At 41.0% G+C, this 27,634-nt stretch overlaps 1 protein-coding gene across 4 annotated transcripts in view; it reads left to right on the forward strand.

Annotated features, from left to right (window-relative positions):
* The window catches only part of LOC142742308 (E3 ubiquitin-protein ligase TRIM39-like), a 32,014-nt gene extending 5,537 nt beyond the window's left edge, over positions 1–26,477 (forward strand). For all 4 annotated transcript variants that reach the window (XM_075851902.1, XM_075851901.1, XM_075851903.1 and 1 more), the window contains exons 2-7: positions 12,775–13,196; positions 14,405–14,500; positions 15,154–15,384; positions 18,004–18,026; positions 19,298–19,386; positions 25,020–26,477. In XM_075851902.1, coding sequence (XP_075708017.1) covers positions 12,777–13,196; positions 14,405–14,500; positions 15,154–15,384; positions 18,004–18,026; positions 19,298–19,386; positions 25,020–25,540 — 1,380 coding nt within the window. In that variant the 5' untranslated portion in view covers positions 12,775–12,776 and the 3' untranslated portion in view covers positions 25,541–26,477. The remainder of the gene's footprint in view (positions 1–12,774; positions 13,197–14,404; positions 14,501–15,153; positions 15,385–18,003; positions 18,027–19,297; positions 19,387–25,019) is intronic.
* The last annotated feature ends 1,157 nt before the right edge of the window (positions 26,478–27,634 follow it).

Raw genomic sequence — 27,634 nt, forward strand, 5'->3', positions numbered from 1 at the left:
TTGTTGTTAGTTATTAAGCATACATGCTGTGGACCTACTTCAATATAAACCTGTAGGTTAGCTTCTGGGATTATAGTGAGTGCGCATACATTATCCTGGTGCTGCATTAGACAGGGTTCATATATCCCTGACTGTTCATTACATACATATCCTTGCTCTGTTAACTGGCACAAATCTATATTCCTGGTCTTATTTTGAGAATCTATGTGTGTTCCTTTCATTTCCAGGATACAATATTGTCCTAATAATGTCACCGGATCAATCATTACCATTGGCATAACAATAAATTTGCATAATAGAGTAGGATTTTTCACATTAAATGCTATTAGTCTTCCTGCACACCATCTAGGTGTACACTCAGTATACTCAGGCTGTAACAATAACCACGTATCATTTCTCTTTCCTATGGGCAGAATGTCTGTCCATTGCCTAACATGACTCTTATATGTGGCTTAAAACTATCTCTTAAAATTGTTATCAAGAATACAAAATATATTCTATTTCTTATTTGGCTATTATTCATACATAATATCATCCCATCAGTTTCTTTTATTACAATCGTAGAGTTGAGCCTCTCCTTGTTGCATCTTTCATAAGTCTTATTTATCATTTCATTTCTATTTTTACTGGTTGTATATTTCTGTAGATACTGTAAATCTGGTTCATAACAACAAAACAACAGCCCCGGCGTCTCTTCTTGTATGCTAATGTTGGCTGTTTTGTCTATGTGAAGGTACACAGTCCCTCCATGTGGTCCTTTTTTCCAAGTCCCTTCGGTTGTAGTCACATTTGTAGTATAACACGGGGCATTGGCCTTACAGGTGTAGTTACCCTGCTTTCTATCACTGTGGCATTCGCCCACCCTGTCCTGAACTGTTCCAGTGATTCTGTACTGATTACGTGTACAGGAGTAGCAGTTCTGCCTTTTTGTATAAGAGCACACGCAACAACCGCCGCAACAACCGCAAAGATCTTCATTCTTCTGGCTGAAGAACCTTTTTACAATGACTGGCGTGAATCCAACTTGTCTTTCCTTCGAGCTTCACTGAGGTGCTTGTAACGAGTAGGACTTGAAATGGTCCGTCAAATCTTGGGTCTAGACTTTTCCTCACGTGTCTTTTGACAACGACCCAATCTGCTGGTTCTAGCTTATGCGTCCCTTCAACTGAATCAGGATCTGGAATGGAAGCAAAGACTTGTGCATGCACCTTGGTCAATTGTTTGTTCAGGGTTGATACATAATCTGTTAGTCTACCATACTGCATTTGGAGCACCTGTGGAAAATAACATCTTAATCTGGGAGCCGACCCAAATAAGATCTCATATGGGCTGAGACCTGTTCTTTTTGTGGGCGTGTATCTTACTGAGAACAAGGCTAATGGTAGACACTCGGTCCATGGTTTCCCGTTTTCTACCATTGCTTTTTGGATTTTCAATTTGAGAGTCCCATTTAGTCTCTCAACCTTCCCACTGCTCTGTGGATAGTATGGTGTATATAGGGCTTGACTTATGCCTAGAGCTGACAACACATGGTTCATGATTTCACCCGTAAAATGAGTTCCTCTGTCGCTCTCGATCACCTCTGGAACTCCATATCTGCACACCACCTCGTTGATCAGTTTCTTTGCTGTGGCTACGGCTGTAGCTTTGGTGACTGGAGAAGCTTCTGGCCATCCTGAAAAGAGATCAATACAAACAAGCACATACTCATAGGTACCGACTTTTGGGTAGTTGAATATAGTCTATCTGCAGTCTCTGGAACGGATATATAGGTCTGGGTGTGTGCTTCTGTGGTACTTTTACAGTTCTTCCAATATTATGTGTTGCACAGATCATGCATCCTTGTGTAAAACTGCTGGCCATCACACTAAACCCTGGGGCATACCACACCTTGTTTACCAAGTCCATCATTGCCGTTTTTTGACTGGTGTGTCTCTCCATGTGTTATTTGGGCCATCATTGGGAACATTGTCTTAGGCAGGCACAGTTTATTCTGGCATTGCCAGAAGCCATCTTTTCGTAGCGTTGCTCCTTGGGCCGTCCACTTGTCTTTTTCTTCTTTTGTTGCTTGTCCTTGAAGTTTTTGCAGTAGTTCCGGGCTTACAGCTGGTCTTGTTTCCTCTGGATCTTTTATCTGACATACGGCTGCTAACACGGGTAGCTTCTGTGCTGCTTGCTTTTGCGGCTTGGTCTGCCAAAGCATTTCCTTTTGTCTCTGGTGAACTCACCTTAGTGTGAGCTTTTATTGTTTACTACTGCTACTTCTGTGGGTAACATCAGGGTCGCCATCAAATATTTTACAAAGTCTGCATTCTTTACAGGTGTACCTGCAGAGGTCAAAAATTGTCTTGCCCTCCATATGGGGCCATAATCGTGTGCAATCCCAAATACATATCGAGAGTCAGTGTATATATTTGCTGTCTTTCCTTCTGCATGTTGGCATGCTGCTGCCAGGGCCTTAAGCTCCACTTCTTGTGCTGAGCGGGACGCTGGTAAGGAGGCTGCTTCTAGGACTACATCTTCGGTGGTTACTGCATATCCTGTAAGAAAAGATCCTTCTACACAATACCTTGAACCATCCACAAAGAGTATTAGGTCTGGGTTTTGGAGTGGGGTATCTTTTACATGTGCGAACCCCACTGTTTCCTGGGCCATAAGGGCCATACAATCATGTTCATCAGTTTCAGACAAAAATTGTGACCATACTTTACCTACGTCTTCTCCCCCTTGCTCCAAAGGCAGTAAGGTAGCTGGGTTCAATGTAGTACAGCTATGGAGTGTGACCTGCTCAGGGAGAAGAAGCGCACAGGTTAATCTTAGATATCTTGCTGTTGACAAATGCTTCAGCTGTACTTGAATAAAAAATAGCAGTAATATCATGTGGTGCAAAACTTGGACTGGAAATGCCAGGACCAAATCTGAGGCCTTGTTTAACATTGAATTTACAGCAATGATAGCTCTCACACATGATGGGGAACCTCGGGCCACAGGGTCTAGTCTAGCTGAATAATATGCTACCGGGCGCTGCTGTGGTCCATGACTTTGTGTGAGAACTGCAGTGGCATGTCCATTTTGTTCAGTACAGTACAAAGTATATGCTTGCGTAGAGGTACTCCATGGATTGGTGTCACAAGCCGCTACCAAACACAACTCCTCCTCATTCAGTTGATAATCCAGAATACTTTGAGAATCTCACTTTTATCAGGTTCTGCAAATTCTTGATTAATACAAAAACAAATAAAAATAAAACATCCCCAAAAACTTTACATCAAATTAACAATGTCCAGACAAGTTTTGTTTTGCCTTCTCCCTCATCTAAATCCATAAAAAACTCGTGTGAGTGATGTCACATCGCCTCCTGTGTAACTTTGCTGGAGGGGGATGGTCTCTTACACATAAACCAAAATTGTACCTGATCAGTTCCTTCACCCTTCCCCCCTTTGTGGACTCTGCGAGAGTGATGTAGCAGAGTTCAAAACTACATCTCAACATAACACTAGTTTAACCCCCTGTAATGTACAACAGTCTGAAACAAAAATAACTTTTTCCTGACAAACATTTGATCTTTACAATGACATGACTCATGTGTGAAATCAAAAATAAAACAATTGTAGTTAGTTATTCAATAAAACAGAAAATATTATCTCTGATAACATTAATTACTGCAAACCAATAAACTGTATATAAAAATAGGGAACGGTGGGGGGGCACATACATTTTCAAACCCCCGTGTCTCACCGTATCTGTAGTTTAATACATCTGAATTAACATCAAAACACATGAAATCTGATCACATCATAACACATAAATATCGTAACTTTTATAACCAACAGCGCTTGCGCAAAAGAGAAGAAATGTATTTCAGTTTGTACACATTACTGATATATATATATCTCAGCAGTGCATATTGAGATCCCTTGGTCTCATCAGCCCTGCAGACTGCACCCAGTCAGCCCCCCTCCTCCTCCTCCCAAACACAGCACACTTCAGGGGGGAGGGAGGGGGGGTCACAAACTCATTTCTCACAACTTCTCACAATCTTAACACTTTCAATGCCGGCAAAACAACATACGTATCTGCAATCATTTATCACACCATTGTACAGGAATTATCTACGTTAATGTTTAACAGTACAATCTGACGGCCACCATCTCTATATTATGATGACGTGTTGTTTCATCAGTGAACTAAAACTGGAACTTCTGTAAATAGAAAAGACACTACAAATGACAAAATTAACAAGGTGATTATTTCATACTGATTTGGTTGGGCCGGGCGTGGCCACATCAGGGGCAGAGGGGGGCAGCCTCTCCCATTGGAAACAGTGCGCAGGGGGTTTCCCACCAACAATGAGGACACACTCAACATGAGGTACGGACGCCATTACCGGGCGTCTGCTGGTCCTGTTCTCTAATACATACAATACATTTCTTATTCCTAACTTCCTCTTCTGCAAATCCCTCTAAAGCACTTTTCATCAACTTTCTACCTTCCAACTTCCCTTTGTTCTCCAGAATACCTTTTGCCCAATCTGCGGCTTGGAGCCGCCCTCCTCTTTTTCCCTCTGCCAGTTTACATGCCTTGATCAGGGCAAGCAACTCTGCACTCTGTGCAGAATGTATGACAGGCTCAAGGGTCTCATAATATAAGACAGAGGTGTCTGGTGGTTTGGCTGTGAAGGACTGCTTATACATTATTACATTTATCACTTTTCCTGATTCAATCTACAAAATGACACAAAGTCATACAAAATATCTATATCAGCATTTAATGTTGTGTCCATTCATTTCAAGAACAAGATTACATTTCTTATCTCACTAGCAGCTGTTCTCCACCTCCCCCTTCTCTTATCACACTAGTTGATTCTAAATTATACCATATGGGAATTTACTATAAGGTCATTTGCAACATTAAAACAACTACTACTTCTATCACTTCCTTTGCTTTAAACTTTACTTTATAAAATATGAATTTCCTCTGACAACCTCCTCGTACTACTTCTTCTGACACTTTTCTCCATGCTTCTGCTTTCCCCTGTAACTTTTTATCTTTCAACCATCCACGTTTTGTGTCACAACATTCATTCCATTTGTCTGCGTCTAACCGTCCATGGGATTCTAGACCACATGCTTTCATTAATTATTTTTTGTTCCCTGCGTTGCCTTTTTACCTTCTCTTTCTGCTACTACCTGTTTGGCTGTCAGTCCTTGTGGGTGCTCATCTCGTAATAGGAACACCAAGTTCCCCATTGTTCACTAGTTATAAGTGGTCGCCTATGGGCAAACCCTAAGTTATGTAGGGGGTAATTTTCCTGATAGGTGAATTCCTTTCTCACCTATTTTAGACAGTTACTTATCCCCTCGAAACTTCTTAATAGGAACACCAAGTTCCTCATCTTGTGACTAAGTGGTGGCCTTTTGGCACACCCTAAGTAATGCAAGGGGTAGTTTTCCTGATAGGCAAATTTCTTTCTTGCCTATTTTCGACAGTTACTTATCCCCTTGATACTTCTTATTTTGTTACAGATTTTAGCTACTGACAGATGAATTCCATTCTCATCTATTTTAGACAGTTTCTAATTTCCGTACTTACTTTTTTTTCTACTCTGGCCAGAGAATCCTTTCCTTTTACAGTCCTTTTATAACTAGCTTACTTTCTTCGTCTGAGACACCACTCGAGTACGTGCCCTCCGCACCATAAGAGTAATATGATCCAAATAATAAGGCAAACGTAAAATCAAGCTGTTCTTTTGACATGCCGGATTATCAGATTGCACAAAATTTTGGAATTTTGAGCTGAAAATCAGTGCATGATAATCTCTGCAAGTACCTCAATGCTGTACACACATTTTCGGCATTTTTCCGGATTATCAGATTGCACAAAATCTTCGATTTCCGGGCTTAAATTTAGCCTATCATAATCCCCGTAGTCACCTGAAGCATGTACACATGTTTCTGGTAATTTGCCGGATTATCGGAAGTTTTTTCCAAAAACAATTTCCTTATTCTAAAATGCATTTGTGACACAAAACTGGGTTTCTACAACATTCATACAAATACTGTCATGGAGATCAGGCACTTTATCCTGAGGGTAGGATTACATATAGACTTGACCAGATTTTTACACTAAAAATACCCTCATGTGGCCCCTCTATCCCTCAGGAGTACTACCGGGAAGGTGACCTACCAGACAGGAAGGTGCAGAGCAGAGTTTGTAAGAATTAAGTCTTCTTACCTTGCTGCAGCTGTGGTCTGCACGTTCCTTCGTCCGGGAGGTCGCCATTCAAGTCCCGGGTGATCCCCTAGGTGGGGTGCCGTCCTTCTGGTCAAGTCCCTGTTCGGGCGCCAATTTCTGTGATCGCAATGAGGTCACTTTACGCCTTGATCTCCATGCAGGTTCAAATCAGGTGGGGGGGTGCGAGCTCGGAGAAGCAAAGACACACTGAGACGTTTCTCAAGGCAAAAATACTTCTGACTTTATTTGCAGAGACACAGAGTTTATATAGTAAAAATATCATATAATTACGTGCAGACACATATACATTCTTGTGGTTTCTTTCCTCATTATTCTTATCTCTACATACATTGTTCTTATTCCTTACATCTAATTTTTAATCCGGTGTTCTACCCATATCTATCTTGGCTGTACGCCCAGAACCCAAAAAGTCTGTAAACAGACTCCCTAGTTCCTGGTAGTACCCTCATAACATAATGAATTCGCAATTTCCAGTTTCGGCAGAACATCTGCAGATTATCACATTCCATAACCTTTCAATAATACCCAAAATATAGACTCGTTTATCCTTCTACCTTGAAGTAGTACATACATTACACTTATATCATTGATTATAGGTTGTTCTATACCATCACAAAACCCACCAGAAGTGACCCCATTTTGGAAACTACACCCCTCAAGGAATTCATTTATGGGTGTTGTGACCATTTTGACCCCATAGTTTTTTCACAGAACTTATTTGAATTGGGCTGGGAATGAAAACAAAATTATTTTTGCAAATAATATGTCGTTTTGGCTGAAAATTTCTTATTTTCACAAGAAACAAAATACCCCATTCTGTTGCGCAATTTGTTCTGAGTGCAGCAATACCCCATTTGTGGTGATAAACTGCCGTTTGGGCCCATGGGAGGGCTCAGAAGGAAAGGACCACCATTTGGCCTACTGGGGATTTTCTAGTGCGAAGTCATCTATGCAGAAGCCCCTGAGGTACCAGTACAGTTGAAACCCGCAAGAAGTGACCCCGTTTTAAAAACGACACCCTTAAGGCATTCATCTGGAGGTGTAGTGAGCATTTTGACCGGAGACATACACCCCATAAACTGTAATGTGGGTTCTCCCGGGTATGGCAATACCCTACATGTGACTGTTATCAGCTGCCTGGGCACACAGAAGGGCTCAGAGGGGAAAGACGAGGGGGGATAAGCTGTGCGGGGGGCGTCGGGGTAAGTAAAACTGGGGTAGATTATAAACCAAGGGATGTATGATAAATTTTAAAACACTTTCATACAGAGCTCTGGTTATTCGGGACACGTGTCACATTGATATATTGTCATCCCTTATAGCAGACTTTGCACCTCTTTTGACTTTTTCCCTTCTTGCCAGTTTGGGGAACTTCTCCTGGAAAGTGTTGCCGCCCTGGTACGATGCGTGTGGCCCCGCTTCCAGAAGTACTGGGTGCCCCCCCCCCCTTCTTGGTCCCTAAAGATTAGGTTTTTGATAATCACCTCTTGAAATTCCAGGAAAGTTCCCGTCTGGCCTGCACATTGACGTAGCACGTACGCATTGTACAAAGCCATCTGTATGATGTGCCCGGCCAGCTTCTTATACTACACTGCATGGCGCTGTAGGGCTTCAGGATTTAATCTTACAAGTCCATTCCTCCCATGTACCTATTGTAGCCCAGGATGCAGTCTGGTTTGGGGGTGGCCTTCCCTTCATATATCCTAAATTTGTAGGTATACCCTGATGCACTCTCGCAGCTTATATATCTTCACGCCATACCTTGCCCTCTTACCCGGCAGGTACTCGCGGAATTGAACCCTCCCTTTTCAATAGAAATACACATCTCGGGGGTGAATGCTTGGGAAAACCGGGCACTGAAACGGTCTAATAGGGGGTCTCCGTTCATACAAACGGTCAAAACTGGGGTCACCTCGGGGTGGGCACGGCTCATTATCAGTATAATGTAAGAAGCAAAGTATTGCCTCATTTATTTATTTTTTTAGGTTCCAGTTCAGTTCTGAAGTTGCTTTGAGGGGCCCATATATTAGAAACCCCTATCAAACACGCCATTTTAGAAACTAGACCCCTCAAAGTATTCACAACAGCATTTAGAAAGTTTATGAACCCTTTAGGTGTTTCACAGAAATTTAGAGCAAAGTAGAGGTGAAATTTACATTTTTTTTTTTGTCAGAAAATCCTCTTTATACCATTTTTTTTTACAACACAAAAGGATTTATCAGAGAAACGCAACTTAATACTTATTGCCCAGATTCTGCAGTTTTGAGAAATATTCCACATGTGGCCCTAGTGCGGTAATGGAGTGAAGCGCCGGCCTCCGAAGCAAAGGAGCACCCAGTGGATTATGAGACCTCTTTTTTATTAGGCACCATGTCCGGTTTGAAGAGGTCTTGTGGTGCCAAAACATTGGGAACCCCCCAAAAGTGACCCCATTTTGGACACTAAACCCCTTGAGGAATTCATTGTAGTTTTCATGGGGTGCATGCAGCTTTTTGATCAGTTTTTATTCTATTTTTAGGTGGCGTGGTGACTAAAAAACAGCAATCCTACTATTGTTTTTTTATTCTATTTTTTTTACAGCGTTCACCGTGCGCTATAAATGACATATTCTCTTTATTCTGCGGGGCGATACGATTACGACGATACCAGATGTTTATACTTTTTCTTTCTTTATGTCTTATGGCGTTTGCACAATAAAATACGTTTTGTAATAAATCACTCACTTTTGGTGTTACCTTATTCTAAGTGCCATAACGTTTTTATTTTTCCATCAATAAAGCCGTGCGAGGACTTATTTTTTGCGTAACGAACTGTAGTTTACATCAATACCATTTTTCGGTACATGCGACTTTTTGATCTCTTTTTATTCCATTTTGTGCGAGGTGAAGTGACCAAACAATTGTGATTCTGGGACGGTTTATTATTATTTTCTTTTACGGCGTTCACCGCGCGGGATAAATAACGAAATAATTTTGTAGTTCAGGCCGTTACGGACGCGGCGATACCAATTATGTATAGTTTATTTGTTTGTTTATATATTTTTATTAATAATAAATGACTGATAAGGGAAAAGGGGGGATTTTTACTTTTAATACTTTTAAATCTTTTATTTTCTTATTTTTACACATCTTTTTTTAACTGTATTACTTTGTCCCACTAGGGGACTTGAGGACAGGAGGCCCTGATCGCTATTCTAATACACTGCACTATATGCGTAGTGCAGTGTATTAGAACTGTCAGCTACTCACTGACAGCAAGCATAGTGGGTCCTAACATTGTCAGGACCCACTAGGCTTCCGTCTATGGCATAGCCGGACGCCATTGTTTGGTGTCCGGTTGCCATAGTCACCATCGCCGGCCGCTATCGTGTAGCAGGCCGGCGATGGCAGCTTAACCCCTAAAAAGCCACGATCTCTATAGAACGTGGCTTTTAAGGGGTTAATCAGCAGGGACACAGCGATCGGTCCCCGCTGTAGGAGCTGTGACAGCTGCTGTACGAGACAGCAGCTGTCACAGCTCCTGTATGTGTCGGGAGGACGGCCGAAATGGCCGTTACTCCCGAGACGTACTATTCCGTCATGGAGTGCGAACAGGGCGCTTTCCATGACGTAATAGTACGTCACTGAGCGTTAAGGGGTTAAAATGGTGTGTTTTTTGGGGGGGATTTCTAATATATGGGCCCCTGAAAGCCACTTCAAAACTGAACTGGTACCTAAAAAAAAAAAAAAAAAGAAGGCGCTTGAAATTTTCTTCAAAATATGAGAAATTGCTTCTTATGTTCTAGGCCTTGTAATGTCCTAGAAAAAAAAAAAAGAATGTTCAAAAAAGATTCCAACATAAAGAAGACATATGGGAAATGCTAACTAGTAACTATTTTGGGTGGTTTAACCATCTGCCTTGCAAGCAGATACATTTAAACTCAGAACATTTTCTGTAAATTTTGCTATTTAAAAAAAATAAACACTGAATGTATCAACCAAATGTTACCACTTACATAAAGTCCAATGTGTCACGAGAAAACAATCTCAGAATCGCTTAATAAAGGCATGCCAAAATTATTACCACATAAAGTGACACGTGTCCGATTTGAAAAATGGACTCTGAGTCTTAAGGCCCAAACTAGGCTGTGTCATTAAGGGGTTAAAAAAGGTGTGGGCTATTCACATGGGGCTCGCAGTTTGAGGAAGACCGGTATTGCCAGCCTGTGGGAGTCAAAAGTTCTGCTTTACATGTATGAAGACAATAAAGCTGGTTGCGGCCAGTTTTAAACCGAATCCACAGTGTGGACGTGAACGTTTTCAAGTGTGCCAACCATCTTGACCCTGGAGATGGCAATCCTGTGAGCTAACTTACCCCAAGTTGTCACAACCTTTATATATTCCTTGAGGGGTGTAGTTTGCCAAGTGGTGTCTTTTGGGGGGGGGGGGGTGCCACTGTTTTGGCACCACAAGACCTCTTCAAACCTGACATGGGGCATAAAATATGTTCTAATAAAAAGGAGGCCCCAAAATCCTTTGCTTCTGAGGCCTGTGTTTCAGTTCAGTAGGATACTAGGGCCACATGTGGGATATTTCTAACAACTGCAGAATCTGGGCAATAAATATTTAGTTGTGTTTCTCTAGAAAAACCTTCCGTGTTACAGAAAAAGATGAATTAGAACTAATTTTCTGCGGTTTTGAAGGGTGCAGTTTTTAAAATGGGGTGATTTATGTGGGGTTTCTAATATATAGGTACCTCCAAAGCCACTTCAGAACTGATCCCTAAAAAAAAGGCTTTTGAAATTTTCTTGCAAATGTGAGAAATTGCTGCTAAGGCCTCATGCACACGACCGTAGTGTTTTTCTGGTCCGCAAATTCCAGGACCGTGTTCCGTGAAATATCCTCCGCAGTTCATCCGTATGTAATCCGCAGTTCATCCGTATGTAATCCGCAAAATGCGGATAAAAAAAAAAAGCCTAGGTAAAACAGGATGACGACAGAACTCATTCCCGGTTGTCGCCTAGCAACACTTCCGCAAATCCGCAAACTGCGGTTGACACACGGAGGTGTACCCGCATTTTCCACGGGCCCATTGACTTCTATGGGCACGTCCGCATCGAATTTGCGGGCCGTAATAAGACATGTCCTGAGTTTCTGCGGCACGGATTTGCGGACATGTGGAGACCCGTGAAAACACGGATAGTGTGTATGGGCCCATAGAAATGAATGGGTCCGCAATTCTCCCGTGGATTTGCGGGGGAATTGCGGACGCAAAAACACGTTCGTGTGCATGGGGCTTAAGCCTTGTAACGTCCTAGAAAAATAAAAGGAAGTTCAAAAAGCAATGCCGACATCAAGTAGAGATATGGGAAATGTTAACTAGTAAATACTTTGTGTGGTATTACTATCTGTCTTAACCCCTTCCCATCGTAAACTACTTTCAGATTTTCATTCTCATTTTTTTCCTCCCCACATTCCAAAATCCATAATTTTTTTGCGGAACGAGTTGTAGTTTTTCGTAACACCATTTATTGTGCCATATAATGTACTAGGAAACGGGGAAAAAAATATTTGTGGGGAAGAAAATGAAAAAAACAGCGATTCCTGCATTGTTTTTTGCGCTTCATTTTTACGGAATTCACTGAGCAATTAAAACAAGTTAACTTTATTCTGCGGGTCAATACGATTACGGCGATACCAAATATATATTGTTTTTTCTATATTTTACTACTGTTACAAGTAAAACAAAATTATTTATATTGTGTCGCCAAATTCTGAGAGTTGTACTTTTATTTTTATTTTTCCGTCAATTAAGTGGTATGAGGGCTTCGTTTTTTGTGGGATAAGCTGTAGTTTTTAATGATCCCATTTTGAGGTTCATGCAACGTTTTGATCACTTTTTTATTCCATTTTCTTGTGGGAGTTGGGGTGACCAACAAATAGCGATTCTGGCGTTTCAATTTTTTTTTATGCCGTACACCGTGCGGGTTAAGTAATGATATAGTGTAATAGTTCAAACTTTTACGGATGCGGCGATACCAATTTTTTTTTTTTTACTATGCTCTAGGGGGAAAATGGGAAAAGGTTTTTTTTAACTTTAAAAGAAAACGTTATTTTACTAATTTTTATTAGTCCCCCTAGGGCACTTCAACCTGCGATCGTTGGATCGCTTGCACAATATACTGCAATACCAATGTATTGCAGTATATCGTCTTTCTGACATTCTTCTATTAAGCCCTGCCAGAGGCAGGGCTTAGTAGGAGCACAAAGATGGCAGCCATAGCAACCATCGCGCGATTGTATTGCGGGGGGGCGCGATGAGCTGCTAGAGGGGGTCGCTTGGTCCATTAGGCCAAAACAGTCAAGAAGCAAATTTTGTGCTTGTTCCTGGATTCTTTATACTCATATCACTTCGACATTGAGATGATACGTGCAGGGCAGTAAATATTAAACATATCCAGGTATAATGACCTCAGAAAAGCCGTTTCTTGTGTACATGTCATCTTGATGTGAAATAACTGTGTGCCTTTCTTTCCTATAGTAATGGCGAGTGCACGGACCAATCATGTTAAAGACCTACAGGAAGAACTGACGTGTCCCATTTGCCTTGATAACTTCACCGACCCCGTCTCTATACAGTGTGGTCACAACTTTTGTCGAGCATGTATCTCACAAACATGGAGAGGCATTCGCAACAATTTCTCATGCCCTCAATGTCGGAAGGTTTCCAGGTGGAAGTTTCTAAGACCAAACCGAGTAGTGGAAAATGTAGTGGAGATTTCGGCACACCTGCTTGCAGCGAACGGCAGTGAAGAAAAGAAGAAAGTGTGTAAAAAGCACCAAGAGCCAATAAAACTGTATTGTAAGACTGATGCAGAAGAAATCTGTGTAGTGTGCAGAGAGTCCGTCTATCACAAGAGCCATATGGTAATACCCATAGAAGAATCATCAAAAGAATTTAAGGTACGGTCCAGAAAGAGGAAGCAAGTAGAAACTTATTGCGTTTCTGAAACTTCATAAGCATTTCTTCAACCCTTTCGCTGCCAGGGATTTTGCACCTCACGGTTTTGACATGTACAAATAAAAAAAATCATACTAAAACCCCATACCTATAGATTTTCTGTATAGAAGACACTTGGCACATTGTCAAAATACCACTCGGCACTCTACACACGGGCACCCTCATGCAATTTTGTGTCAGTGTAATTTTTCATTAAAAAAAATGCATACAAATTTATATTTGGGGCTAAAAGTATGACCCAAGCAAAAAAAAAAAATTTAGAGCCTTTAGTAGCGAGGATGTGTCAGACATGTCGCTTTCTGCTGAGGTGTCTCCTGCCAGGACGTCTGAGATGAGTACTTGGCATTTAAAGAGTTAGTCACCATCCACTTTGAACGGTTTTCTGATGTGTCGCAGGGAGATATCAGAATATACCCTCTATTGCAGGGGTCCGCAACCTTCAGAACTCCAGCTGTTGTTAAACTACAATTCCCATCATGCCCTGACAGTCTTTGACTGGAATAACAAAGCTATTGGCTGTCAGGGCATGCTGGGAATTATAGTTTCAAAACAGCTGGAGTGCCGTACGTTGCTGACCCCTGATCTATTGGGTGCTTGATGACCATAATTATCGGGGAGGCGCACACTTGCGTTCCTTTGACTTTAAGCAGTTGGAGTTGACGAGACTGCCATAGGAATTATGGAATCTGTAATGCGTATGCAACGCTTTTCAACCTCTGAAGAATGTTAACAGGATATTCTGGTTTCAGCAAATGTACTTTTGTATAATGAAACCTTAATGTTCCAATATACGTTCTGTATCAATTCCTCGTGCTTTTCAATATCTCTGCTTTCTGTCATTCTGTAGAATGGTGGATTAATATGAGTCCTTGTCATATGACAGCCACACAGATGGACAGATTTGTATGCCCTGGGAGTATGAAAATGAGAAATTAAAGTTCCTATTGAATGACCGCAAGCAGAGATCTTGAAAATTGAGAGGTATTGATACAGAAAGTATGTTGAAAATTGTATCACTTTTCATTAAACAGATAATACCATGTATTTGCTTAAGCCGGACTGCCCCTTTAATACAATGTCCGATTCATAATTATTGTTTAAAACAAATGTTGCTTAGTCTATGCCAGCATTATTTATCATTTTTATACAGGGTGAAGTTCAAGATCGTCTGCAAGCATTAAGAAAGGAGGTTGCCGATATTGTCCAACTTAAAACTGGAGAAGAAGAAAGCGCTGTCAAACTTCAGGTATATCCGAAAGCTGTAAAGTGAAGTACAGTAAATTCTCTTTTGACCTCCTTCACACACAGAATTTTTCTGGCAATTTAAACTGCATCAAAAAAATGCTTCTAAGAGTGCTAGCGTTATTAAAATGTAACCTTCGTCTTTTTATTGCATTTTTAGTGCCATTTTTTTAAGGCGTTTTAATTTAGTGTAATTTTTTACATGCATTTTTTTTTTCGTGGCGTCTTTGAAGTCCTTTAGAGAAGCCTATGAGAAGAACACCTGAAAAAGCATTATACTCAGAGTATGCTGCGTTTGGAAAAAAAAAACGCCACTGACCACAAAATTGCCTCAAAAACGCCAGAAATCAAAATGCAGTGGTGTGTTTTGCACCCCATATTTTGCTATAGACGTTAATGTAATATCTGGCCGCACTAAAAAAATGCCATTAAAAACGCCACAAAAAAAAAAAAAAGCTTCAAAACATTCTGTGTGAATTCAGCCTTAATCCAGCATCAATGGGACATAATAGGTGCGCGGTTATCAGATATTTTGTATTCTAAAACAATTGTAGACAAGTCCATAAAACTCCTTTTGTAATGGTAGGGAACCTTCAGATAGAAAGCCCAAAGTAACATGTTGAAGGGTTTGTCCCTGACTGACTCTTTCGTATACAGGATGAAGTTCTACAAAAACGTAAAATGGTGACGGCAGGTTTTGAAGGTTTGCGACAACTTCTGGCTGATGAAGAAACCACCATCAATCACCGTTTGGAAAACATTGAGAAAGCGATTAAGCAGAGGAGAAACGAAAGTGTCGCCAGGCTCAATGAACAGCTCGCCTCCCTCCAAACAGTCATTATCGACCTTGAAAAAAGTTTTCCCGTTTCAAACAACCAAACTAGTCAGGTGAGATGTGGTAGTGCAGTATTTTTACTTCATATGGTTTTTTTCTGTCCGCAAAGCTAAGGACTTACTTTAACTTTATTGGGATCTGGAGTAGAACTATTGCACATGCAGCCAATTTTAGTGTTTTTTCATTTTCGTTTTTTATTGGTGCATTATAAGAGCTATACATTTATTTATTTTTTATTATTATTTTATTGACATTGCTGTGTAAAGGGTTATACGTCACTCAGCACTCAGGCGGGTGTCGGCTGTTTGAAACAGCAGGCACCTGCCGTGTATAGCATGGACTCTGCTCCTTGGAGTAGCGCACATCTGATGTAAATGTAAGTCGAATATTGCTAAGGGGTTAAAGAGTTACTCCCCTGACCAGGGCCAGATTTATTTTTAGGCACATTAGGCATTGCTGCAGGAGTGTAAGACAGACACCCATGGAGAGAGAAGGTAACGTCTGCAGAGGGAGCTAGATGTTACTGTCCACAGTTTTCTGGCGTGCTTGTAATGTAAGGTGTCCAGCATAAACACCATTTTTTATTTTTTTTAGGGGCTTTCTCCACTTTTTCTCACAGTTTCTACATTAGTAGCTGCATTAAAAATAGGGACATGGATCTGGCCCGGAGCTGCACTATATTCCCCAACAGACATGCTATTGTTTGTGAAATATGACTTGCTCTACGCTGTAACTACATCTTGGCATGCTGCTTGGGGATATACCAGTAAGAGTGAATGTGAACGATTTTGACCCTAGTCTATTCTGGTGACTACGTTGTGTCTAGTAATATGCTTTCCAAATGGATATTGAGAATACAGTGGAGAGTGTAAGCAATGCAAGACATGAAATCAGCCTGCGATCAGGAGGAGAGCAATAGCAGCTGTAAATAGGAGAAATTGAGACTGCTGACTAATTGTTACAATGTATCTGTACACCGAGGATTGCCTACTGGATAACTAGCAAACTGTCCATTTCCAAGGTGCGTGCGTGCGTCCTTCCTTCCTCTCTCTGCTGGAAATGTATGAATACATTGACAACTGTCTGTAACCATTCCACGCGTCCCTACACACTGGGAGCGCCCAATGATCGCGGACTGTGCCAAGCTGTCCTACACTTCCTATTGACAAGGGGAATGGCTAGGGCCTGTTCCTTCTGGAATTTTGAGGCAGATTTTCACCTGCCTGCACTTTCTTCCGGCCTTTTTCGTCTGTGGCCATTGAGCGCCGTGGGTAATAAAAAAAACCAGCGGAAAACGCTTTCTCTGCCTCCTGTTTGTTTTCAATGGGAGGTCAGAGATGGAACTGCAGGAAGAAAGAGCATGTTGCTTTTTTTTTTTACCCGTGAGTGGCTAAAAGCGTGAGTGGGAAAAAAATATCTCCGCCTCCCATTGAAAGTAATGGGAGGCGGTTTTGGGCGTTTTTTGTTGCTGATTCTGACGCGGGGCCGTGTTCCCATGGGATGGATACGCTACGTAAAAACCATGAAGCGTATCCGACCTGGAACCCGCCGTACAGTCTGTCTGAAAACCGTACCACATTGTGGTGCGATTTATGGGACTGGATTTCCGTTGCGGAAAGCAGTGGTAAAAATTGCTTATACTTACGTAGGCTATTGTTATGGCGATGCATCCCTCCATCGCAGTCCATTCCAGCCTCCCTGGATGAAGCTGCAGCCCATGTGACCGCTGCAGCAGTCACATGGGATGCAACGACATCAGAGGAGGCCAGACTTCAGGAAGGAAGAGGGTGTTCTGGGTATGTATGAATTATTTATTTTTTTCCGTAGTTGCGATTTTTGCAGCATAATCGCTGCGAATACGCCGCAAAAGTCGCAACACTGGGATTTCTGTTGCGGGTTTTGCATCCCCATTGAATTCCATGAGGAAAACCCGCAATGGAAAATCAACAAAAACTCAGCATAAGTTTAGATGCTGCGTTATTAAATTCCGCAGCGCAGGTCATTTTATTAACGTTTACGCTGTGGGTTTTTTCCGCAGCGTGGGCATGAGATTTGCTGATACTGTAAATGCTGCGGAATTTCCGCACAGAATTCCGTTGCGTAAATTCCGCCGCGTTTACAGTACGTGGGAACCCGGCCTAACACTCCATTGTCAATTAGGCCGGGGCTACACGGAGACTTTGTAGCACTACTGATTTGATTTTCACTTATTAACCACCTTCTTATATTTTTGGGTGGAATTGTCCTTTTACGTTTCGTGTAATTTGCATAAACTTTGCATCAGAACACTTTATTGTCTGATTTTTATATTGCATAATATATTTAGCAGCGTGTTACAGTCAGTAAACCAAAACCGTTATTTAAAAATAGCAAACAAGGAAACGGAAGGAGATCTGAGACTGCTTGTTTGGAGGTGAGGGAAACAATGCCGTAGGTGACGGTGCTTATTGTGGGCAAGTCAGATAATTTTCATATGTGCACAAATGGTTTTTATCATGTGTTTTTTCATTAAAAGTTAGTTTTTAACCTCTATCTACTATGCGGTTGCTGGAGCTTCTGGATATTCAAAATATACAAGTCAGAAATGAGTACAGGTAGAATTTAGAAATGATATTGCATGAGAACTGTTGCGGAATTAAAACTTATTTTTGTTCTTCCTTTGCCCAATACAGGACCAGAAAGCCTCTCTGGACAGGTAAGTTATACTCTTGTTGGAATGTGGATATTCAGAGTTTGAGTAATATTCCCAGACGCCTGTAAAATAATTCAGCATCGTCTTGATATTAAGCCCTTAAGGGTTCTGCCTATTTGGGACCAAAAGACGCTAATTTTTTATTTATTTTTCCGTCAAAGTAGTCATATAAGGGCTTGATTTTCTTGTGGGACAATATGTATTTTTCAATTGCACGACTTTGGGGTACATATAATAAATATATTGTACAACACTTCTTTTGGGGTAGGTTGTAAAAACAAAACCCAATGATGGAATAGCTTTTTTTCCTGAGTTCACCATGCGTTCTAATTGACATGATTACTTTATTCTGTGGGTGGCTAAGATTATGGTGATACAAAATGTATATTGCTTTTTATTATGTTTTTCTACTTTTTCTAAATAAAAGGGGTTTTTTTGTTTTTCTTTTCGAAAAATTTATGGTTTTTTGTGGCACTGCATTCAAAGACCAATTTTGCTAAAGGAGCTCTGTTTTTTAGGGAACAATTTGTAGTTTTCATTAATGCCTTTTTGGGGTAAAAAATGTGTTGTTTTTTTTATTCCGTTTTTGGGAGGCAAAAAACTGCAATTCAGTCATTGTTTTTTTAGGGGTTTTTGCTTTAAAGAGGGGCGATCACCAGGGGATCACCGTTGTTTTTACTTGACAAATAATTAGCCCCACCAACAAAAAAAAATCTCTAAATATAACTGATATAAAAATGGAAAAAAAAATAAGACTTTTTATGGCGCGCTCCTGTTACGCAAATAGGATGACTCGCCACCTAAGTCGTCATTGCTGTTTCCGTCATGCCTAGCACCACGCACATTATTTTCCCTCTAAACCCTGGCGGGATAGAATAAAAAAGCTGTGAATAAAGGAGCATTGTTACATTTTATTTCACATTTAACAGCGCTACTTTTATTATAACTGAGAAGTAAACGGCTGCAGTAATTCAAGTCTCCTCCTACTCTGCACCCTATTGAAATTAATGGAGTGTGCCACCGGCAAGTGAATGACGCTAACAAGCCACATACAGAACTCCGTTTTTAATTCTAGATTAGAAACTTGAATATACATTCTGAGGAATTTATCCTAGAAGGTTTTTAAATAGGTCACTGGGGGTGGTACGCTTTAAAGATTATTTTTGTAGGTGAAGTTCTGTACTTCTTTCTTCCTTTTTTTTGTTTTTGTTTTATTTGGACCCCTGAAATATTCTTTTTAGACTTTTGCATTGTGTGCATTTATTTACTTTCAGATGTTTTTCTGACGTTCCCCAACCTAAACGCAGAATGCCCGGACATGCGGGAAACAGAGCCACGCTGGACTATTTTCTGTCATTCCATGGTAAGGTTATTTCATCACATTAAAGAGGTTATCTGGTTTTCAAAATTGTTGGTCTATCCTTAGAATAGGCCCATCAATGTTAGATCGGTGGGGGTCCGACTCTTGCCCCCCCCCCCCCCCCCCCGCCAATCATCTGTTTGAAGGGGCTGCAGTGCCTGTACGAGCGCCGCATTTTCTTCATTGTTTACATTTTTATCTCTCTCATTTGTTCTTGCATGGGCCATTACATTAGTAGCAGCTGTGCAAGGCATTGCACAACTGTCCAATTCATTTGAATGGGACAGTGGTGTAATCCGTGCACAACCATTCCGAGAGTAAGACCCCCACGATCTAATATTGATGACCTATCCTAAGGATAGGCCATCAATTTTAAAAACCCAGATTATAACCCCTTCCCGCAGGTTATAACCCCTTCCCACAGCTACGGCGGCGATCACAGTTCTCCCCGATCGCCACCGTTTAACCCCTTAAATGCCGCTGTCAATAGCGACAGAGACATTTAAGTGATTGACACAGAGGGAGGGGGTTCCCTCTGTACCCCATTGGCCCCCCACGAAAAATCTCGGGGTTTCGGTAGCTATGGCAAACAGGAAGCCTAGCAATGGCTTCCTGGTCAGCCAAGTACGGAAGCCTATTCGGTCCTGCCAAAGGCAGGACCTAATAGACTGACTGTCGGTTGTGAAATGACAGTTGCAATACACTGTGTATTGTACAGGGGATCAGAGGATCAAATCTTCAAGTTTTCAAAGTTTTTGAAAAATAAAGAAAAGTTTTTTGTAATAAAAACAATAATCGCCCTGTTTCCCTGATCAAGTCCTTTCTAATTAGGAAAAAAAAAGAAAAACTATGCATAATAGGTATTGCCATGGTTCGTATCGGCTTGAACTATAAAAATATCATGTTAATTATCCCGCCCGGTGAACACTGTAAAAAAAATAAAATAAAAAAAACAATGGCAGAATGTCCTTTTTTTTAGTCACGTTGTTTCCCCAAAAAATGGAATAATAAGTGATCAAAAAGTCGCAAGTACCCCAAAATGGTACCAATAAAAACTAGTTTGTCACGCAAGAAACAAGCCCTCACTTCGCTCCGTCGACAAAAAAATAAAATGTTATGGCTCTCAGGATTCGGTGACACTAAAACATTATTTTATTTAGAAAAACGTATTTTTATTGTGTAACGGTAGTAAAACAGTTAAAAACTATATAAATTTGGTATTGCCATAATCATTTTGAACCGCAGAATAAAGTAAAGTGTTGTTTATACTGCCTGCACAGAGAACAATGTTAAAAATTTATAAAAAACAGTGAGACCATTTCTGTTTTTTTGAGAAAATGGAATAAAAAGTGATCAAAAAATCGCATGTACCCCAAAATGATACCAATAAAAATTACAGCTCGTCCCATGAAAATCAATCACTCGCACAGCTCGTCAACGGAAAAATAAAAAGTTATGACTCTCGGAACGCAGTAATGCAAAACAACGTCCCAGACTAATTTATATGTGCAGCAGTTCTTCACCTAAAACCCCACATCATTTGCTAGCCCCCACTGAAATGCAGCGGAAACTCATATTTTGGGGTCTGTGCTACATATTGGGCTAGTGAAGAAGTCAAAGATTCAACAATGCTGGAGTGCGGATATTTTGTACAACACCACAGACACCCTTTTAGAAGTTCGACTACTGCCCCCAAAAAACTGGCCTGTGCATAAAGGATTGGTTCGAAGTGCACGGCACTATCCATGGATAATTAATTTTATTATTCATTTACTCCATTATTACATTATCCTTTTATGACCTGATGCACTCCACCCAGTTTACATATACCCTGATGTACTCTGCTCCGCTTACATATACCCCGATGTACTCTGCCCAGCTTACATATATCCCGATGTACTCTGCCCAGGTTACATATACCCCGATGTACTCCGCCCAGCTTACATATACCCCGATGTACTCTGCCCAGCTTACATATACCCCGATGTACTCTGCTCCGCTTACATATACCATGATGTACTCCGCCCAGTTTACATATACCCTGATGTACTCCGCCCAGCTTACATATATCCCGATGTACTCTGCCCAGGTTACATATACCCTGATGTACACCGCCCAGCTTACATATATCCCGATGTACTCTGCCCAGGTTACATATACCCGGATGTACTCCGCCCAGCTTACATATACCCCGATGTACTCCGCCCAGCTTACATATACCCCGATGTACTCCGCCCAGCTTACATATATCCCGATGTACTCCGCCCAGCTTACATATACCCTGATGTACTCTGCCCAGGTTACATATACCCTGATGTACTCTGCCCAGGTTACATATACCCTGATGTACTCTGCCCAGGTTACATATACCCTGATGTACTCTGCCCAGGTTACATATACCCTGATGTACTCTGCCCAGGTTACATATACCCTGATGTACTCTGCCCAGGTTACATATACCCTGATGTACTCTGCCCAGGTTACATATACCCTGATGTACTCTGCCCAGGTTACATATACCCTGATGTACTCTGCCCAGGTTACATATACCCTGATGTACTCTGCCCAGGTTACATATACCCTGATGTACTCTGCCCAGGTTACATATACCCTGATGTACTCTGCCCAGGTTACATATACCCTGATGTACTCTGCCCAGGTTACAAATACCCTGATGTACTCTGCCCAGGTAACATATACCCTGATGTACTCTGCCCAGGTAACATATACCCTGATGTACTCTGCCCAGGTTACATATACCCTGATGTACTCTGCCCAGGTTACATATACCCTGATGTACTCTGCCCAGGTTACATATACCCTGATGTACTTTGCCCAGGTTACATATACCCTGATGTACTCTGCCCAGGTTACATATACCCCGATGTACTCTGCCCAGGTTACATATACCCCGATGTACTCTGCCCAGGTTACATATACCCCGATGTACTCTGCCCAGGTTACATATACCCCGATGTACTCTGCCCAGGTTACATATACCCTGATGTACTCTGCCCAGGTTACATATACCCTGATGTACTCTGCCCAGGTTACATATATCCCGATGTACTCTGCCCAGCTTACATATACCCCGATGTACTCTGCCCAGCTTACATGTACCCCGATGTACTCTGCCCAGCTTACATATACCCCGATGTACTCTGCCCAGCTTACATATACCCTGATGTACTCTGCCCAGCTTACATATACCCTGATGTACTCTGCCCAGGTTACATATACCCTGATGTACTCTGCCCAGCTTACATATATCCCGATGTACTCTGCCCAGCTTACATATACCCCGATGTACTCTGCCCAGCTTACATATACCCCGATGTACTCTGCCCAGCTTACATATACCCTGATGTACTCTGCCCAGCTTACATATACCCTGATGTACTCTGCCCAGGTTACATATATCCTGATGTACTCTGCCCAGGTTACATATATCCTGATGTACTCTGCCCAGGTTACATATACCCTGATGTAGAACTCTGCCCAGCTTACATATACCCTGATGTACTCCGCACAGCTTACATATACCCTGATGTGCACCGCACAGCTTACATATACCCTGATGTACTCCGCCCAGCTTACATATGCCCCCATGTTCTAAACCGAAACAGCCGTAAAACACTAAACAAAACTACTGCCAAGCAAAATCTGCTCTCCAAAAGCCAAATGAGCCTGACTGTGTGCCCAAACACCAGTTTATGACCACATATGAGGTATTACTGTACTGTGGATAAAATGGCACAAGTTGGGCACAACTTATTGGACACTGAAATAGCAGATCTGTGGAAAATTGCAATTTTCAATCTGCAACATCTATTGTCTACTAATTTCTGCAAAACCTGTGGGGTCAAAATGGCCACTAGACCTTATGATTAAATTCCTTAAAGGGGTGTAGTTTCCCAAATAGGGTCACTTCCTGGGGGTTTCTACTGTACTGGTACCTCAGCGCAATGTAACATGGCGTCAAAGAACTATTTTGTAGAATCTCCACTCCAAAAACTAAATTGTGCTTTTTCCATTTAGACCTTTCCGTGTGTCCAAATAGAAGTTTACAACCACATATGGGGTATTTCCTTACTCAGGAGAAATTGTGTAGAACATTTTGGGGTGTCTTTTCTGTTTTCCTTGTGGAAAGGAAAAATTATGAGCGAAGTCTACATATTATTGGAGAAAAATATTTTTCCATTTTCACGGCCCAATTCTAATAAAATTTATAAAACACCTGAGGGATCAAAATGCTCACTACACCTCTAATTTAATTATTTGAGGAGTATAATCTCCAAAATGGGATCCTACCTGGGGAATTTCTACTGTACTGGTACTTCAGGAGCTCTGCAAATGTGACATGGCCCCCAGAAACCAATTCAGCAAAATCTGCAGTGCAAAATCCAAATGGTGCTCCTTCCCATCTGAGCCCTGCCGTGGGTCCAAACAGCAGTTTATTACCACATATGTGGTATTGCCGTAATTGGTAGAAATTGCTTTACAAATGTTGGGGTGCTTTTTCTTCTTTATTCCTTGCAAAAATTAGATTCTATGTTTTTCCAGAAAAAAAAGTAGATTTTCATTTTCACAGACTAATTCAAATTTAGCAAAAAACCTGTTGGGTCAAAATGCTAACTATACCCCTAGATACATTTCCTGAGGGGTGTCGTTTCCAAAATGGGGTCACGTTTTGGTGGTTTCCACTGTTTTGGCAACACAAGACTTCTTCAAACCTGACATGGTGCCGAAAATGTATTCTAATAAAAAGAAGGCCCCAAAATCCTCTAGGTGCTCCTTTGCTTCGGAGGCCGGTGCTTCAGCACATTACCACACTAGAGCCACATGTGGGATATTTCTAAAAACTGCAGAATCTGGGCAATAAATATTGAGTTGCATTTCTCAGGCGAAACCTTCTGTGTTACAGAAAAAAAAGTATTACAAATAAATATTGGCAAAAAAAAATTACATTTTGTAAATTTCACCTCTACTTTGCCTCAATTCCTGTGAACCACCTAAAGGGTTAAAACAGTTTCTAAATGCTGTTTTGAATACTTTGAGGGCTGGAGTTTTCAAAATGGGGTGTTTTATGGGGGTTCTAATATATGGGCCCATCAAACCCACTTCATAACTGAACTCGTCCCTGAAAATATAGCCTTTTGACATTTTCTTGAAAATTGAAGCCTTGTAACGTCACAGAAAAATAAAAGGATGTTCAAAAAATGATGCCAACGTAAAGTAGACACATGGAATATGTGAAATGGTAACTATTTTGTGTGGTATTACTATCTGTTTTCCAAGCAGAAACATTTAAAATTAGAAAAATCTTAATTTTTGCACATTTTCTTTTCCATTTTGGTGTTTTTCACAAATAAGCAATGAATTTATCAACCAAATTTTTTCCCTAACATAAAGTACAATATGTGACGAGAAAATAATCTCAGAATCGCTTGGATAGGTAAAAGCATTCCAGAGTTATTACCACATAAATTGACACATGTCAGATTTGAAAAAAATGGGGCTGGTCCTGAAGGCCAAAATTAGCTCGGTCCTGAAGGGGTTATTGCTGTTCTGACTAATAATAAATAAATACATTTTAAGGTGACATTGTCTTTATGGTCTGTTTTCCGTTTTTTTAGTTCCATTATCCCTGGATCTGAAGACTGTCAATCCAAATCTTCTGGTAACCTTCAACAGAAAATGTGTTAAATATGAGGAAGAGGCTCTGAATTTGACCCCAGGTCCAGAGAGGTTTGACTTAAAACCATGTGTTTTGGCAACCACCGGATTCAGATTCGGGAAACATTATTGGGAAGTGGAGGTGGGAGGTGGCATATACTGGACCATTGGCATTGCTAAACAGTCTATATGCAGAAAAGGAATGTTTAAAATTAAACCAGGGAAAGGAATATGGGCCATTGGTTTACTTGGCATGTATACCGATAGATACTATGCTTTCACCAACCCTGATACCCTCTTGAATCCTAAGGAACAGCCTGAAAGAGTTGGGGTCTTCTTGAACTGTGATGAAGGCTATGTTTCATTTTACAATGCTCTGAGCCTGGAGCAGCTTTTCACTTTTGATTTTCTGCTAGTGTCTGAAAAATTCTTCCCCTTTTTTTGTGTCGGAGCTTTAGGAACAGAACTTAAACTTAACTAATTTGAAATGTTATGTGTAGCAGTAAAGTTGCACCAGAAAACCCAAATCTCCTTTTATAATGTATGATCTTAGTTTAAGAGGTTTTCATCTGGATATGCCATAAGTCTGATCAGAGAAAACCATTGAGACCCCCCCCCCCCCCACACGCACACCCATTCCAAGATTACATGCCTAGTCCTGGTATAGAATTGGCCATGCACTTGATTAACGTCTATGGAAAATGCCAAATGAGCGCACTTGGTTGTTTGCCATATGTGTGCATGCATGGCCACTGGAACGAAGAACTAGGAATCCCTTTTTTTCGGGATCAGCCGCCGTGTTCCAGTGGTGGAACCCCCACCAATCAGGCATGTATCGCATATAAAGTAATAAATGTCTGTTATTGGAAAAGCCAATTAAAGTTTAGTACCAGTTTGAAGATATTTGGTATCCATTTAACGAATACATCATAAACTCTCATGACCCCAGTTCATGATGTGTTCGTTTAACGCATGCCTTTAAAGTGTATGGTATCGGATGCCACTGTTAGGGCATCTGTCACAGCCCACGTTTCACATACACTTGAAGAGCTTTTCCTGGCAATACGTCACAAGCCATTTAAAGTTATGTGGACTAGGCCTAAATCCTCTCCAACTTGGAGCATTGCTTTAAGATAACAAAATACTAAATATATTTATTTAATCATTTTTAGATTTTAAATAGTTTGAAAAAGATCAATTATAAATCATTAATTTGTTGAGATTACAGTGCCAATGTTAGTATCATTTTGGTTTTTATTTCATGGTTCTAACTTCTTGTTTTTATGCCATATTAATTGTAAATGTTCCACTGCCCAAAATATTTTTTTGTTTTTAATCCAGATAGTAGACATTGCTGTGTGAACAGACTGTAAAACTAGAGCATGTACCATTTTCATAATCCGGAATAAAAGTCTGTTTGCTGCAAATTTCTGTCTCCGTCTACTGCTCATTTGCCTATGTGTGACTGTTACCCGATCATGTTTTTTCTCACTGGTGCTTTGTCATTCTGTTCGTTCTGTGATAGAAATTCGCTCTCCTTGCATTGACCTCCTGGTGAGTCTGTGATAAACTTGTGTTTATACGCAGCAGCCAATCTGAGGACGTGTAGCTGCTGTGTGAAGGAAGAGAGCACTAAACCTATCATGAGACAGGAGGTTGATTTCGGAATACCCTGTAGGCACTGTAGTTAAAGGGGTTGTCCACTTTTTTATTTTTTCTATTAACTTATTTATAGAATAGGAAATCATACAGATTTCTACTATACATGTATTTCAAATTCTGCTCACATACCTTTCTCCTATCGGTGCAGTTGCCTCTGTCTAAAAAAATAAATAAATTATTGTATGTATTGATGCAACCACTGAGCCAAAATATATTACATTGAAATTTTGAAACGAGTATGTCAACCGATACCCCCAGTGAATTTATCCAGGTTCAAATCCTAGGTTATCGATCTATATCGGAGAGACAGATGACACAGAGACCATGCTGTATACTCCAATATCCTTCCCATGGCGTTTTATTCAACAAGCAATTACAATAATATCTTTTGAAGTAGGAGCAGCTTGATTCCAGCCAATCGTTTACAATGTGACGTTAATTTGGATTTAATTTTGCCAATAGCATATATAGATATGTTTTGTCCTGAACCAATCATAGGCTTAGCGGACGTTTTAAATGTAAAACCATAAGTTCCCAAAATATACCACGTCATAGATGCTAGGAGTCCGACTACCCCCTCCCTTAGGCCCTGTTCACACTGAGGTTTTTTTACACATTTTTTGATGCGGAAAACGCGCCAAAAATCTGCCGAAAATACCTCCCATTGATTTCCATGGGAGGCGGAGGCATTTTTTTTGAGCGAGCGGAAAATCCGTCTCGCGGGAAAAAAGAGCGGCATGCCCAATCTTCGGGCATTTACGTCTCTGACCTCCCATTGACATCAATGGGAGGCAGAGAAAGCATATTTCGCTGCATTTTTGCCCACGGCACTCAATGGCCGCGGTGAAAAACGCAGCAAGAAAAACTCTGTGTGAACTGACCCTTATAGTAGACATAGCCTTTATCGAGACCG

The sequence above is a fragment of the Rhinoderma darwinii genome, chromosome 2 (assembly GCF_050947455.1).
Source record: "Rhinoderma darwinii isolate aRhiDar2 chromosome 2, aRhiDar2.hap1, whole genome shotgun sequence".
Lineage (NCBI taxonomy): Eukaryota > Metazoa > Chordata > Amphibia > Anura > Rhinodermatidae > Rhinoderma > Rhinoderma darwinii.